The 15,869-nt window shown below is 40.6% G+C and overlaps 1 protein-coding gene across 1 annotated transcript in view; it reads left to right on the top strand.

The window, feature by feature from the left end:
- Positions 1 to 5,161, top strand: part of LOC117248027 (uncharacterized) — a 62,585-nt gene extending 57,424 nt beyond the window's left edge. Inside the window, exon 2 of the mRNA XM_078160826.1 lies at positions 4,621 to 5,161. Within this exon, the coding sequence (XP_078016952.1) occupies positions 4,621 to 4,715 (95 nt within the window). The 3' untranslated portion in view covers positions 4,716 to 5,161. The remainder of the gene's footprint in view (positions 1 to 4,620) is intronic.
- The last annotated feature ends 10,708 nt before the right edge of the window (positions 5,162 to 15,869 follow it).

The following is a 15,869-nucleotide window of genomic DNA, read 5'->3' as shown; positions in this document are numbered from 1 at the left end:
ACGGAAATTGAGGATGTTAAATTTCAAAACATGAGCCATTTTTTAATGTGTCATTTAAAGCTCAGATTTGAGTCAAGAGTAACTCCTAGGTATTTAACTTCATCAGCATTTTTTATCATTTGTCCTCTCACAAATACATTGGGATACACACTTTTCTTACTTTGTTTATTAAAATACATGGTCACAGTCTTATCTGTATTCAACGTTAGGCAAGATTGATCAAGCCATTCCGCTACTCTGTCCATAGCCTCAGATAATTTGGCAGCAACTTCAGCATGATTTTTTCCATGGGTAAGTAAGACTGTGTCATCTGCGTACATTATTGTTTCTACTTTGTCACAGACTGTGGGGAGGTCATTGATGTAAATAGAAAATAAAAGAGGGCCGAGAATCGATCCTTGAGGCACCCCCATACTACATGGTTGGATGTCTGATAATTTGTTTTTGATTTTAACACACTGAGAGCGATCTGCCAGGTAAGACTGCAGCCATTTAAGTATGTTATCTGAGAGTTTGAATTTGGTTAGTTTGGAGAGAAGAACAGAATGACTCACAGTATCAAATGCCTTACGTAGGTCCAGAAAGACAGCTCCTACTACCCCACCTTTGTCAAGCCTATTCCTGATGACCTCAAGGAAGTAACAGCAGGCCGTTTCAGTAGAATGATTTGCACAGAAACCGAACTGCATGGGATGTAGTAATTTTTCTTTATCAATATGAGACTTCAATTGTTCTGCAACCACTTTTTCAAGCAATTTGGAGATGGCGGGGAGTATACTAATAGGTCTGTAATTTGTAGCTTCCTGTCGGTCACCTGATTTAAAAACTGGAGTTACGATGGCTGACTTAAGGGCTGATGGAAAAACACACTTGTCCAATGAGAGATTAGTGATGTGCATAAGAGGTGGGGCTAATATGTCTTTATGTTTTTTAAGAAAGGCCGTATCAAGTCCCCAGATGTCTTTAGCTTTGGAGTTTGACATCGAGGCAAGAATTTTGGTAACACATAATTCATTTACACGAGAAAAATACAGTACCGGGTCTTCCGTCGTTTGTACTCTAGGTACAGTACATGATGTGTTTTTTAGAAAAGATCTACCCAAATCAGTCACAGAGGTAATAAAATAAGTATTAAAAATATTTGCCACCTCATGGCTATTGCTAACTGTACTGTGAGCGGCCGTTCTAAGCTCTAGGATGCTGTTTTTTTTCTGTTCCCTACCAGATAGTTTGTCAATGCAGTTCCGGATTATCTTGCTATTTCCCTTGGCTTGTTGAATGATATTTAAAAAGAAATTTGCTTTGGCCTTTCTGAACTGTCTGGTCACTTTGTTTCTGAGGCTTTTAAAAGCTAGTCGATCGGTTTCTAGTCCAGATTTCAAGGATTTTTTCAGAGCCATGTCCCTGTTTTTCATTAGCTGTCCTAGCTCTTCAGTGAACCATGGCAGAGGCTGTCTTCGTTTACGCTTAAAATTTTTTGTTTGAGTGAATTTGAGCAGGAGCTCTGAGAGAATAACTTGTAACTCCTTACATGCCAGCTCACAATTTACACTTTCAGTTACTCTGTCCCATTTTATTGATTTTAATTCATTTTCTAAGTGATCCAGATCCTTTTTGTGGATAAATGATGTTGGTGTATCTTCTCTTATTCCATTATCTGCTCTATACCTTAGCTTATTTAACCGTCGTGACACTAAAGTCAGATTGTGATCGGAGATACCTGTGATCAGATTATAGCTTTTAGAGACACAATCAGGACTATTAGTGAAAATTAAGTCCAGTAATGTCTTGGAAGACTTTGTGATTCTTGTTGGATTTTTAATAGTCTGGGTCAACTGGGTCTGCCAGGACCTTTAGTTTTTTACGTCTGGATTTATCAAGCCAATCAAGGTTAAAGTCTCCCATTAGGATGAGTTCTTTGTTGTTACAGGTTTTGAGAATTTCCGCCAAGTTGTTAAAAAATATATCCTTCTCTTTGGGTGGTCTATATAGAACTATAACGTTAAAACTCATTTCAGAGGAGAGCATGATTTTAACACCAACACATTCTATGGCATTTTTCGGAAGATCGAGTTGTCTGCATTGTAAGCTGTTCTTGACATATAACAACACTCCTCCACCTTTACCATGGGAGCGGTCTCTTCTGAAGGTGTTATAGCCTGCAATGTTAATGATGCCTTGGGGAATAGCTGGTGTTAGCCACGTCTCAGATAGACCCAGAAAGTCCAAGTTGGAGTCTGCCACAAGTTTTTCCAGTTGCTCAGTTTTAGACATCATGCTTCTAATATTAATATGTCCCCCAAATACCCCTTTTGGTTTAACTTTTGGGTCCCAAAGGACCTTAGCATGATTTACTGTTTGGAAGAACTGTGTATTTTTTTGTCTTAATGATACTTTGTTTGCTGGACAACAAGCTTTGGATCGGGGACTTTAGGCGCTGGTGGAGGCGTCGTCCAGATGGTCAGCTGTAGGCTGCGTGCGTGCATCCTGCACCGAAGATAGGACTGCTGGTGTTGGAGGTACACATGGGGCTGCTGGAACCATCTGGTCCCTCAGCGCGGCCCCGCCGCAGGTGAACTCTGGCCACTGGAGCGGTGCTGTATCTGCCGCTGCTAAGCTACCGCCGGTAGGTGGCTCGGTGGAGGTGTTATCCAGATGGTCAGCTGTAGGCCGCAGGCATCCAGCCCGCACCCAGGTTGGGTGCGGGCTGGACACTACAGAGGACACTACAGAGGATTCTGGGTAAAATCCTTAAGCGAAGTGAGGTCTGATGCGCACTTTCGGAAGGGGTGCATTAAGGGCGCAGGTTTGCACCCCTTGATAACAACAGAAGACAATTTGGACACCCTACGCACTTGTGCCCCTTAGCGGGAGTGCGCAATTAAGGGGCACAAGGGCGCAAGTGCGGGTATTTGGACAGGGCCTTTGATCGGAAAAAATATGAATGGCAGTGAATGGGGAGAACAATATTATCTTTTGTTCCCATTTGAGTTGCGACATGAAATCTAAATATGTTGTTAATGAATTTAAAACATACATTTTAAGGTCAAGAAAGTCATACTTTGTGGTAAAACTGTTGAGATATAAGCGTTTTAATTAGAAAGACTCAAGAGTACACAGGAAGAGGTTGCGTATGTGACGTCATAGCTTTCGCTCGCTTCCTGCAGCTTGGCCTCCCCGCTGAAATTCCACTGTTTTATGATTAATCGATTTATGACTGAAGATGTCTGTGTGTTTTGTGCCAGGTTGCAGTCACTCCAAGCTGCAGGAAGCGAGCGAAAGCTATGACGTCACATACGCGACCGCCTCCTATGTAGTTTTTCTAATTATGTTTTTTTCAAAAGCTTATATCTCAACAGTTTTACCACAAAGTATGACTTTCTTGACCTTAAAATTTATGTTTTAAATTCATTAGCGACATATTTGGATTTCATGTCACAACTCAGACGGGACCAAAAGATGATATTTCTCTCCTCATTCACTGTCATTCATATTTTTTCCGATCTAAGGTCACGCCCCTTCCGGTAGAGCTCATGGGACCTTAGATCGGAAAAAATATGAAGTGCACTGCCGGCAAGTGCACTTCAGGGAAGACTTCAGGGCTCAAGTGCGGGTATTTGGACAGGGCCTCAGTTTGTTGAACCTCTGGAATACCTCTCAGGGCTGTTATAATGCTGACTGTTGCTATTCCTTAACCAGGCATCTCAGACCATCATTGGGTCCTTCACTAAAGATGTGAATGACAGATAAGCTAAGAATAATAACAATAAGAATAACTTTATTCAATTGTCTGTCAGCTCATTTATTATTTGCAAAAGAATTAAAAAGCGTGATGGCTGTAGGTATGTAGGATCTTCGGTATCTCTCTGTCCTGCATCGAAGAGAGAGGAGCCGTCCACCGCTGTTTTTTTTGTTCCATCAAGGTGTTATGTAGTGGATGAACCGGGTTATTTATGATAGCCTTGAGCATCTTCAGTGTGCATCTCTCCACCAGCTCCTCCAGTGTGTCCAACCACAACTTGAAGAGTTGTGTACATAGTTGTGCCTGCAGTAAATCTCATATGGCTTTTTTTAACCATTTCATAGCCCCACCTTTGTTCTGCTGTCCTAATGCTGGAATATGATCTCTGTTAAATAAAATTGTTTTTCCTTAATGCCAAATTTATCATTTTCTGTGATGTAAGAGCCTTCTTACATTGTCTTTTAATTTTTTCTTGTTCTCACAGACACACAATTGCTCTTATTGTCACATTCATCGTTTAAATACATAAAATGTTTAACTGAAAACTATCATTTATCATCATTGTCCAATGTCAGGGAGGATTCACAAATACCCTACATTAATCTCATGTAGCTACATAAGAGATGCATTGCACCAGATTACAGTTTAGCTGCTAATTTATCTGCAGTCCATGAAGCTAACACAAAGCTTTCTCTCCAAAAAAAAAAACACACAGAAAAACTTGTCTAATCACGCTTTTAGTTGTCATCCAGCCACTCAATACACGTAACTGACATTGATGTATACACAGTAATTCAATAAGAGTTGTAAATGTACCTGTGTACAGTTTCTTTTAATATTTTTTTTTTCCTCTGTCCTCTCCGTCTCATCTCCCACAGGCTTCCCTCCCTCCCTTCCTCTCCCATCTTTCATTCGTGCTGACGTGCTGACATATTGCAGTAAGCGAGTTGTGTCATTTCCGGTGTTTCTGTGACAGCGTCTCTGTACTGCTCTAGTGAATTCTACTGGCCTGCTTTCTGCTTTCTCACTTCAGTTGCTTAAACATCTACTTCAAGTCTTAACCCACACTAGTTCTGTTTAAGCACTTATAGCTCTCCTCCTTTTTACGACTTCCCTGCTAATCTCTTAGCTGTTGTTTGCATGTGAACCTACTAGCCTTGGTAGCTACATTAGCTTTACAGTTAGCGATATCCCTGGGGCCAGAGCGGGCGACATTGAATCAAATTTAAAACTGCTGGCTAAAGCTAAACGTAGATTCAGTAAGATTGTTATTCACGTCGGCGGCAATGACACCCGGTTACACCAATCGGAGGTCACTAAAATTAATATTGCCTCAGTGTGTGAATATGCAAAAACAATGTCGGACTCCATAGTTTTCTCTGGACCCCTCCCAAATCTGACCACTGATGACATGTTTAGTCGCATGTCATCATTTAATCGCTGGCTGTCCAGGTGGTGTCCAGCAAACGATGTGGGTTTCGTTAATCATTGGCAAACTTTCTGGGGAAAACCTGGTCTTATTAGGAGAGACGGCATTCATCCCACTTTGGATGGAGCTGCTCTCATTTCTAGGAACCTGGCAAATTTTATTCGTAATTCAAATCCCTGACAACCCAGAGTTGAGATCAGTACTCAGAGTCGCAGTCCTATACGCTTCTCTGAGCTTCTAGTTCAGTTACCCAGCCATAGTTTTCATAGTTTTATACAAACGGTGTCTGTCCCCCGACTACCTAAATTATTTAAATCCAAAATTAAACAAAGAGGAGTTGTGCATAACAACCTCATAAAAATTAAAACCTCTTCTGTGACAGAAAGACAAAACAGGAGAATTAAATGCGGACTGTTAAATATCAGGTCTCTATAGTCTAAAGCAGTGTTAGTAAACAAATTAATTTCAGATAATCATACTGATTTACTCAGTCTCACCGAAACCTGGCTATGTCCAAATGAATGTGTTAGTCTAAATGAATCCACTCCTCCCAGTCATAATAATACCCACATTCCTCGAGGCAGCGGCCGAGGAGGGGGAGTTGCAGCCATTTTTAACTCTAGTCTGTTAATCAGCCCTAAACCTAAACTAGATTATAATTCATTTGAAAGCCTTGTTCTTAGTCCTTTACATCCGACCTGGAAAACCTTGCAGCCACTTTTATTTGTTATAGTGTACCATGCTCCTGGCCCGTATTCTGAATTTGTTTTTATCCAGTTTAGTTCTTAAATCAGATAAAGTTATTATTGTAGGCGATTTTAACATTCATGTCGACGTTGATAATGACTCCCTGGCTTCCGTGTTTATCTCATTATTAGATTCCATTGGCTTCAGTCAGGGTGTACATGAACCCACTCACTGTTTTAACCATACCCTCGATCTAGTTCTGACGTATGGATTTGAAATTGATAACCTAACAGTCTTTCCACAGAATCCCTCGCTATCGGATCATTATTTGATTACTTCTGATTTCTTTTTACTCGATTACTCGCCACTCAGCAACAGTTACTATACTAGATGTTTATCAGATAGTGCTGTCGCAAAATTTAAGGAAATGATTACTCTGTCGTTAAATTCAATACCAAGTCCTTCAGTAACAGAGGTTTCCCGTGCCGACTTTAACCTCTCCCGTATTGATCATCTTGTCGATAGCGCCATAGGCTCGCTGCAAACAACACTCGACTCTGTAGCTCCTCTTAAAAAGAAGTTAACAAAGCAAAGAAAGTTCGCTCCTTGGTGTAACTCTCAAACCCATAAGTTAAAACAAATATCGCGAAAATTTGAAAGGAATTGGCGATAACCAAACTGGAAGAATCTCATTTAATCTGGGCAGACAGTCTCAAAACTTATAAGAGGGGCCTCCACAATTCCAGAGCAAACTATTACTCAGTATTAATAGAAGAAAACAAAAATAACCCCAGGTTTCTTTTCAGCACTGTAGCCAGGCTGACTGAGAGTCAAAGCTCTATTGAGCCTTGTATTCCTTTAGCCCTTAGCAGTAATGATTTTATGAGCTTTTTTAATGACAAAATTCTAACTATTAGAGGCAAAATTCATGACCTCCTGTCCTCAGATAGTACCTATCTGCCCTCAAACACAGCTGTAAGACCTAATATATATTTAGATTGCTTCTCCCGATTTCTCTTCAAGAACTGACCACAGTGATTTCTTCATCTAAATCATCAACGTGTCTCTTAGACCCCATCCCAACTAGGCTACTTAAGGAAGTCTTACCTTCAGTTAACACTCATATATTAGATATGATCAATATATCCTTATTAACAGGCTATGTACCACAGTCTTTTAAGGTAGCTGTAATTAAACCTCTCCTAAAAAAGCCCACCCTGGATCCAGAGGTGTTAGCCAACTATAGACCAATATCTAATCTTCCCTTTCTTTCAAAGATCCTTGAGAAAGTAGTCGCAGACCAGCTGTGTGATTTTCTCCATGATAATAATTTATTTGAGGAATTTCAGTCAGGATTAAGAGTGCATCATAGCACTGAGACAGCACTAGTTAAAATTACAAATGACCTTCTGATTGCTTCAGACAAAGGACTGGTCTATGTACTTGTTTTATTAGATCTTAGTGCGGCATTTGACACAATTGACCATCAAATTCTGCTACAGAGACTGGAACACTTAATTGGCCTAAAAGGTTCTGCACTAAGCTGGTTTAAATCTTATTTATCTGATCGTTTTCAGTTTGTTCACGTTCATAATGAGTCATCCTTACGTACTTAAGTTTGTTTTGGAGTTCCACAAGGTTCTGTGCTCGGACCAATCCTATGTACTCTATATATGCTTCCTTTAGGTAACATCATTAGAAATCACTCTGTAAATTTCCATTGTTATGCGGATGATACAAAGTTGTATTTATCTATGAAGCCAGAATAAAGTAATCAATTAACTAAACTTCATAAATGCCTTAAAGACATAAAAACCTGGATGAGCACCAATTTCCTGATGTTAAATTCAGACAAAACTGAAGTTATTGTTCTTGGCCCCAAACAACTCAGAGACTCTTTATCTGATGACATAGTTTCTCTAGATGGCATTGCTCTGGCCTCTAGCACTACCGTAAGAAACCTCGGAGTAACATTTGATCAAGATTTGTCTTTTAATTCTCATTTAAAAGAAACCTCACGGACTGCGTTTTTTTCATCTGCGTAATATTGCGAAAATTAGGCCTATCCTGACCCGAAAAGATGCAGAAGAATTGGTCCACCCTTTTGTTACCTCAAGGCTGGATTACTGTAACTCTCTATTATCTGGTAGCTCTAGTAAGTCCTTAAAAACTCTCCAGCTAATTCAGAATGCAGCAGCACGTGTACTAACAGGAACTAAGAAACGAGATCATATTTCTCCTGTTTTAGCTTCTCTGCGCTGGCTCCCTGTAAAATCCAGAATTGAATTTAAAATCCTACTGTTAACTTATAAAGCTCTAAATGGTCAAGCTCCGTCATATCTTAGAGAGCTCATAGTGCCATATTATCCCACCGGAACTCTACGCTATGAGAATGCAGGGTTACTCGTGGTCCCTAAAGTCTCCAAAAGTAGATCAGGAGCCAGAGCCTTCAGCTATCAGGCTCCTCTCCTGTGGAATCATCTTCCTGTTGCGGTGTGGGAGGCAGACACCGTCTCCACATTTAAGACTAGACTTAAGACTTTCCTCTTTGATAAACTTTATAGTTAGGGCTGGCTCAGGCTTGCCTTGTACCAGCCCCTAGTTAGGCTGACTTAGGCCTAGTCTGCCGGAGGACCCCCTATAATACACCAGGCACCTTCTCTCCTTCTCTCTCTCTCTCGTGTCCTATTACTGCATCTTGCTAACTCGACCATTCTGGATGTCACTAACTCGGCTTCTTCTCTGGAGCCTTTGTGCTCCACTGTCTCTCAGGTTAACTCGTATTGCAGCGGTGCCTGGATAGTGTGACGTGTGTGGTTGTGCTGCTGCCGTGGTCCTGCCAGATGCCTCCTGCTGCTGCTGTTATCATTAGTCATACTTCTACTGTTATCATACACATATGATTATTGTCACACATGTATACTATCAGATATTAATATATTATTATTAATTATAATATTATTACTTTCATTAATGTTGTTGTAAGCTACTGCCATTACCGTCTATCCTGCATCTCTCTGTCTCTGTCTCTGTCTCTCTCTCTCTGTCTCATTGTGTCATACGGTTTACTGTTAATTTATTATGTTGATCTGTTCTGTACGACATCTATTGCACGTCTGTCTGTCCTGGAAGAGGGATCCCTCCTCAGTTGCTCTTCCTGAGGTTTCTACTGTTTTTTTCCCCGTTAAAGGTTTTTTTTTGGGGAGTTCTTCCTTATCCGCTGTGAGGGTCCAAAGGACAGAGGGATGTCGTATGCTGTAAAGCCCTGTGAGGCAAATTGTGATTTGTGATATTGGGTTTTATAAATAAAATTGATTGATTGATTTACCGTTCAAAAGTGAGCTCACTGCTGTCTGTCCCATAGAAGAATATGACAGTGGAGGCTGTGTTTGGAACTATTGAGGCTAACATGAACCATGTGACCGCAGTGGTGGCAACATCAAAGGCTGTCGCCACTCTGTTCTTATCTATCGCTCTGATCTGGACCAGGTCTGTGGTCAAAGTACCATCAGGAAGGCAGAGACAGACCACCTGTTTGGCCTGAGAGACGGACCTCTCCACGTTAAAGAAGAAGGATGTGGATGTGTCCATCAGCTCTAGTTTCGCAGACCGGGCGCAGCGGGGGCACAGCGCACCTGCGCTTCGCCAACTGGGTGTGGCCAGGCGGATTTTGTAAGTTTGGCACACCGTGCGCCTGGCTCAGCTACTCGTCTGTCCCACCTCCGTCCCTCCTACTGGCGCAAGTCGGAAAGAGGGAGGAGAGAAGGCGTGGAGTGGGTTTTACACACATAACACCAATCAAATGAGCCCCTCTCCTCGCCCTTAAATGCGCCGCGTGAAGGCGTAATGAGAGTTTACTCAATTCGCCATTGCAGAAGAGAGCAGCAGCGTCAGACAGCCAAACTCCTCCCAGGAGGAAACTTATGTTTTGGTCCGGGAGGTCTGCTCGCAGTGTCAGAATATACGGAACTATACGCGCTCTTTCTCTCTCGCAGTCTCACTCTGTTTCTTTTCTGTTGACTTTTCTAAGATGACAGATGCTGAATATATACTCCCTATCTGATGCTGTGGCTGTTTGTGGTTGGCTGAGAGGGATGTGAACGCATTAGTTTGCAGCTGTGTTAATCATATCAGGTTCGGTTCCCATTACGCGTGCCAAACGGTGCCAATCCCCTTTGATCTGACATCAGATGTGACGGGACAGTCGATATAGAGTTACATTTATGTGCTGATTGCAGATAGTTGCATTGAATAGTGGTTTTGTGGCTATTTATTGCATCGTTAATGTGCCTGATATTCTGGAAACCTGCCTGTGAGGTTTTGGTGACGTGTGCGCACTGTCCACCAGTCAGCCAAACTTGGGCTTACACCGGCTGCGCTCCCCCTGTGCTGACAGTAGACCTTGTTTCAGATGGCGAGCTTTTAGCGCACCTTCGGCGAAGCCTTTTGGCACGAAACTGTCACTGCGCCAAGCTGGATCTGTCGACACCTCCCCCTGCTGCGCCACCACACCCATCTCAGCGCACCTCGGTCTGCCAAACTACCAAACTGAGCGCACCTCGGGTTGCACTGCTCGAAACTAGCTCTGCGCAGGGTTTGCCACCCTGCGCCACCTGCGCTGCGCTGGGAAACTAGAGCCCCATGTCTCAGATAATGACGAAACGTGGTCTGACCAAAGCCCCTTTAGCCCTCTCATGTAGAAATGAGCATAATTCCTGTTTTTTCTGCTGAAGCCTCTGACTGTCTTTACTATTGCGAATGAATAAACTGTTCTCCAAAGACCTGGGCCCGTATTCACAAAGAATCCTAAGACTAAAAGTAGCTCTTAGTGACGTCATTCTAAGAAAAATCTTAGAATTCCTGGAATTCTAAGATTTTTCTTTTTTTCTTATACAGGTATTTTTAACTACTGGGTACCCATTCTATCATAACAGGGTACAGTATGACAATAAAAATGAAAAATCGGAGGGAAGATGGAGGGAAGACTTCTGCAGCAAGTAATAAATCAGATGTGATTTTATTTCAAAATGACCTAATTACAAATAGTCAATCTACATTGTTCCTGAACAAAGGTCCAGGTGACAGTATGTTGTCATGGATACTGTTGGCGTCTGAAGGCCGTCTCAGCTGTCGCTCACCTCACCAGCTTTACATTACTGGACGCTCGTTTATGACTTCATGACTCTGCTTGCCGTCGGCAGACAGCGTTCACCCACCCTAGATGTGACTCACTTGTGTTTTGGGGTAAACACGTTGACAATTTTGAAGTCATTAAAATGTTGAAGGTCTTCTCCCTGGCAATTGTGTTCGTCCGGCATTACGGCTCCTCAGCATGCAAGCTTACCTTTTTCCAGCTCTGTGCTCACTCTCCTTTCATCCCAGGAAATACATACAAATATAGCAAGATAAAACACAACGCATATGCTTGATATGCTTTACTGACAGCTTACTGTGCAGTTAATTTAGTTTGTTCTTTCATGTTTTGAGGCAAGTAAAATCAAATTAAAGTCCCCCTATCTAGGAAAAACATCCACAAAAACTCATTCATACCATAAACATCTTAAATAAACAATGAACAATGGACAAAAATAACCCTGATGCACTATGTCACTTTACACATATCCACACCTTTTATCTTGTCTATTTTTACAGTTTTAATTTTATACTTGTTTTTAAGATCTATACACACTGTGCGTGCTTTCAAAATCTGTGTTTCCAATCAGTGTATTGTCTTGTTTTGTATGTGGAGCCACGTCGAAGAAGATTTTCTGTTTTGACAGACAATAAAGTTTTCTGAATCTGAATCTGAAAACAAACATCACACATTGTTCTCTGTATTTACAGAACAAGTGATATATGCAGTGGTAGTTTTCCTCTTATTACATGCAGTTACAGGGTAAGTACAGGGTATGCGGGCTGTATTCTAAAGTGCTACTCGTTACCCCATAGTTACATGTAGTTACAGAGTAAGTACAGGGTATGCGGGCTGTATTCTAAAGCGCTACTCGTTACCCCATAGTTACATGTAGTTACAGGGTAAGTACAGGGTATGCGGGCTGTATTCTAAAGCGCTAATAGCGGGCTGTAATATTAAATGTAAATTGTACATTGTATATCATATAAAAAATAAAATATTACATCCTTAATTTAGAGCCTTTACTTAACATATTTCTTATTTCAAAATAAGTAAACTGATAGCATTTAATTCTTTATTTCTTAGTTTTTCTTGCATTGCTTCATTTTGTCCTTCTTTTTCATCTTCCTTTCCACTCCTGATGAAGATGACAGGGTTGGGTTAGGGGATTGATGATGTCTTGCTGTCCTATCGGACGTACAGAAAGCACAGGCACACACAGGGCCTCAACACCCCGTCCTTTTTATTTTCATTTCTATTTTCAACACAGTCCACCAGCCAAGAGTTACGAAAAACTATGGCCCAGAATACCATCGATGGTAGACTGGGCCAAAAAAAAGGGACCTTCAACAACATATATGTCTCCAGTTCAGAGAAGGCAGATAAAAGATGTTTTAATCAACTTCATTGAGACCGTTGGGTGCAAGAGTTTTTAATTTTGCTATCCAACGTCTCTCCACTGCCAGTCTCTGTGCTGTTGACCAGCCGATCCTCGACTCGAGGCCTGCAATTAATAAATTTTCCACGCCATGTGCACGAAAATGAACATAAAGTTCAGTATTTTTTATTTCTCAACCAATATGGTACATGTGTTGTTTTAAGCGTTGAAGCAATGTGTTTTTCGTCTGTCCAATATACAGCTTTTCACACATTCTGCATTCAATCAAGTAAACGAGATTTGATGATACCAGTTGGAATTGTTGCCAGACTGGAGCACTCAAGTCTGTGTACTTATTCTTGACATATTTGGTTGATTTAAAGTGAGCATGTTCAGGTGGTTATTTTTTATTTTCCAATGAGGCATGTACCAGAAGATCTTTTAAATTACTGTTGCGTTTAAAAGCAGAAATAAGTTTGAATTCCGACAGAGGTCGAAGAGCACCCTGTAGGTCTTTAAAGTGGGTTTTTGCTACCGAATTAAGTTTCAGTGAGGAAGTAGAAAAGGTCGATACCAGAGGGACCAGGTTTTTATTTTGTTCCTTTCTGTTTATTACCTGTCCTTCACAGAAACTATGTTGTACTTCCACTTTAATAGAACGCAGAAAAGTCCTGCTATAGCCTCTGGACCTGAGAGCTTTAAAGAGCATTTTAGTTGCCACTTCAACATTGTCCAACCTTGTACATATCCTGCGAAACCTTATCAATTGGGATTTAATGATCCCCTTGAAGGTATGTTTAGGATGGAAACTTTTTTTATGTAACAAGGCGTTTGTATCTGTTGGTTTAAAATATACCCTGGTTCCCAGTGTCCACTTTTCTGCAGTTTCCTTAATGATGAAGACCTGTGTGTCCAAAAATTAAATTTTTTCAGTTTGTAAATTATACTTGACATGAATTGAATCATGGTGACCATTCAGGGTGCTGATAAATTGTTTAAAATCGGCCTCTGTAGGAGTCCATATTCCAAAAATATCATCCAGATACCTGCAATAAAACATTGGTAACTTGGGGCACTTGGGGAAGACGGTCCGCTCCCAGTCCGCCATGTATAAATTAGCGTAGGCTGGGGCGAACTTCTTCCCCATGGCCGTCTCATGTACCTACAGGTAATATTTGGAGTCAAATTATCGTGTGCTCCACTACCGAGTGACGTCAAGGTTCAGGCTCTCTGCAGATGAGAGAGCGTATGCCTGTGTAAACATTAGCACTAGCCTTTAGCAACACGTAGCACAGAGCTAGCAGTGTGCGATTAGCAAGCCACTAAACAGTGAAGGAAGCTTTCATCTTACCGACGTGATTAACGTTTTATGCAGCCTCAAATCAGCGTCGGACTCCTCCTGCGTCGGATTAAACACGGCACAAGGCTGTATACCTCCAACTAAGTTAGTTTAATGAGGAGAAATATCTTCAATAGCTGGGAGCTTCTGCTCGCTGCGTGCGTGGCTTCTTGCTGCGACGTCCGAGGTATTGCCGGTGTTGATTACTTTTTTAATGAACATATTTATTGGTATTTTCTTCACATTTTAATGTAATTCATCATGGCGACTAACAAAATTTGCACACAGCTTTTTATTTTCTTTCTATGTTCTATGTGTTGTGTGTGTGTTGTTGTGCAAGCTGTCAAATGAAATTGCCCTTTAGGGGATTAATAAAGTTGTCTTGAGTCTTGAGTCTTGAGAATGGAAAGAGAAAACTAGTGTGCGCAAGGTCACTTCCCACAATAGACTGAACTCGGCATCTGATTGGCTGTTGACTATTTGTATCATAGACATATATACATAGACGCCGCATCGACTGCCTGAGCGCGTCCTCGTCGGCCGCCATCTTGGATGGGTCTCGCTTCGCCTCCACAGTGCATTCACTTCTATTGAGGAAGGAGCTGTATGCACAAGTAAAATAGAATAACTCACTGAATTTTCAACTGATTTTCACGAGGTTTGGTTTGTTACAAACGGCACACATGTAGTTATGATACAGGATGCGTTCGTACATTAAAAATGCAGGATTTCATGCTTTAATACTTTCTGCAGATAGCAACAGCATGTTATTTAGGTCACAACACAGTTATTTTATTCACCTCAACCCCAGAGTGGGATATATATATATGTGTATATATATATATATATTTATATATGTATATATATATATATATATATATATATATATATATATATATATATACACACACACATATATATATATGTATATATATATATATATATATATATATATATAGATAGATAGATAGATAGATATATAGATATAGATATACACACACATATACTGTGCTGCTGCCAGGGTACGAAATTAACAAAATATTTTGGGGGCAATTTTGGCCCCCACGGTCTAAAAAAGGGGGGCATTTTCAAAATGTTTGGGGGCCGTCAAAAAATTGTAATTATGTTCTAACAATAAGCACATGAAAAGCAAAACCAACTAAGATAGTGTCTTCACTCTTCAGTAGAAACCACTATAAATGAAATAAATAATGGGTTACATAAAGTTATGGTTGCAAAATATCACTCAGATTTCCTATAATTCAACCAGTTTAAATGTGATGATTTAACCATTAATCTACTGATTGCAGTACTAATGTTTCACCACATTACAGTTACTTTTACTGTTAAAAAGGCCAAATTACTATAAATTCCTTAGATGCAATTTAACATTCATTCTACCTTAATTTTCATTAATTTGTCATTGTGTAGACACAGATCACCCAAGGAATGGTTAATTTATACTTATGCTACATTACTCTCACGTAATCAGTGCAATCTCGTTGATTATGTCTGGAAAATGAGTTGTAGATGTGACGGTAAATTAATTTAATGAAAATAAAATTATACTCTAATGTCAGATTGTAATACTGTTAAAAATATAAATACATATAGTTGTTTTGAAAACTTGAGGGCAATTTTGGCCCCTGGAACATGGCTTTTGGGGGCATTCTTGGATAAACTGTGGGCCAAATGGCCCATGGCCCTTGCTAATTTCTGACACTGGCTGCTGCTGTGGTCCTGCCAGATGCCTCCTGCTGCTGCTGCCATCATTAGTCATTAGTCATACTTCTACTGTTATTATACACATATGATTATTGTCACACATGTATACTGCCAGATATTAATATATACTTTCAACATATTGTACCACAGTAGCCAGAACTATAACTATAATATTATTACTTTCATTAATGTTGTTGTAAGTTACTGTCATTGCCATCTGTCCTGCATCTCTCTCTCTCTCTCTCTCTGTCTCTCTTTCTGTCTCATTGTGTCATATGGATTACTGTTAATTTATTATGCTGATCTGTTCTGTACGACATCTATTGCACGTCTGTCCGTCCTGGAAGAGGGATCCCTCCTCAGTTGCTCTTCCTGAGGTTTCTACCGTTTTTTTTCCCCCGTTAAAGGGGTTTTTTGGGGAGTTTTTCCTTATCC

The sequence above is a fragment of the Epinephelus lanceolatus genome, chromosome 17, assembly GCF_041903045.1.
Source record: "Epinephelus lanceolatus isolate andai-2023 chromosome 17, ASM4190304v1, whole genome shotgun sequence".
Classification (NCBI taxonomy): domain Eukaryota; kingdom Metazoa; phylum Chordata; class Actinopteri; order Perciformes; family Serranidae; genus Epinephelus; species Epinephelus lanceolatus.
Note: the sequence above shows the minus strand (reverse complement) of the source record. Positions and strands in the feature narration are given on the sequence as shown.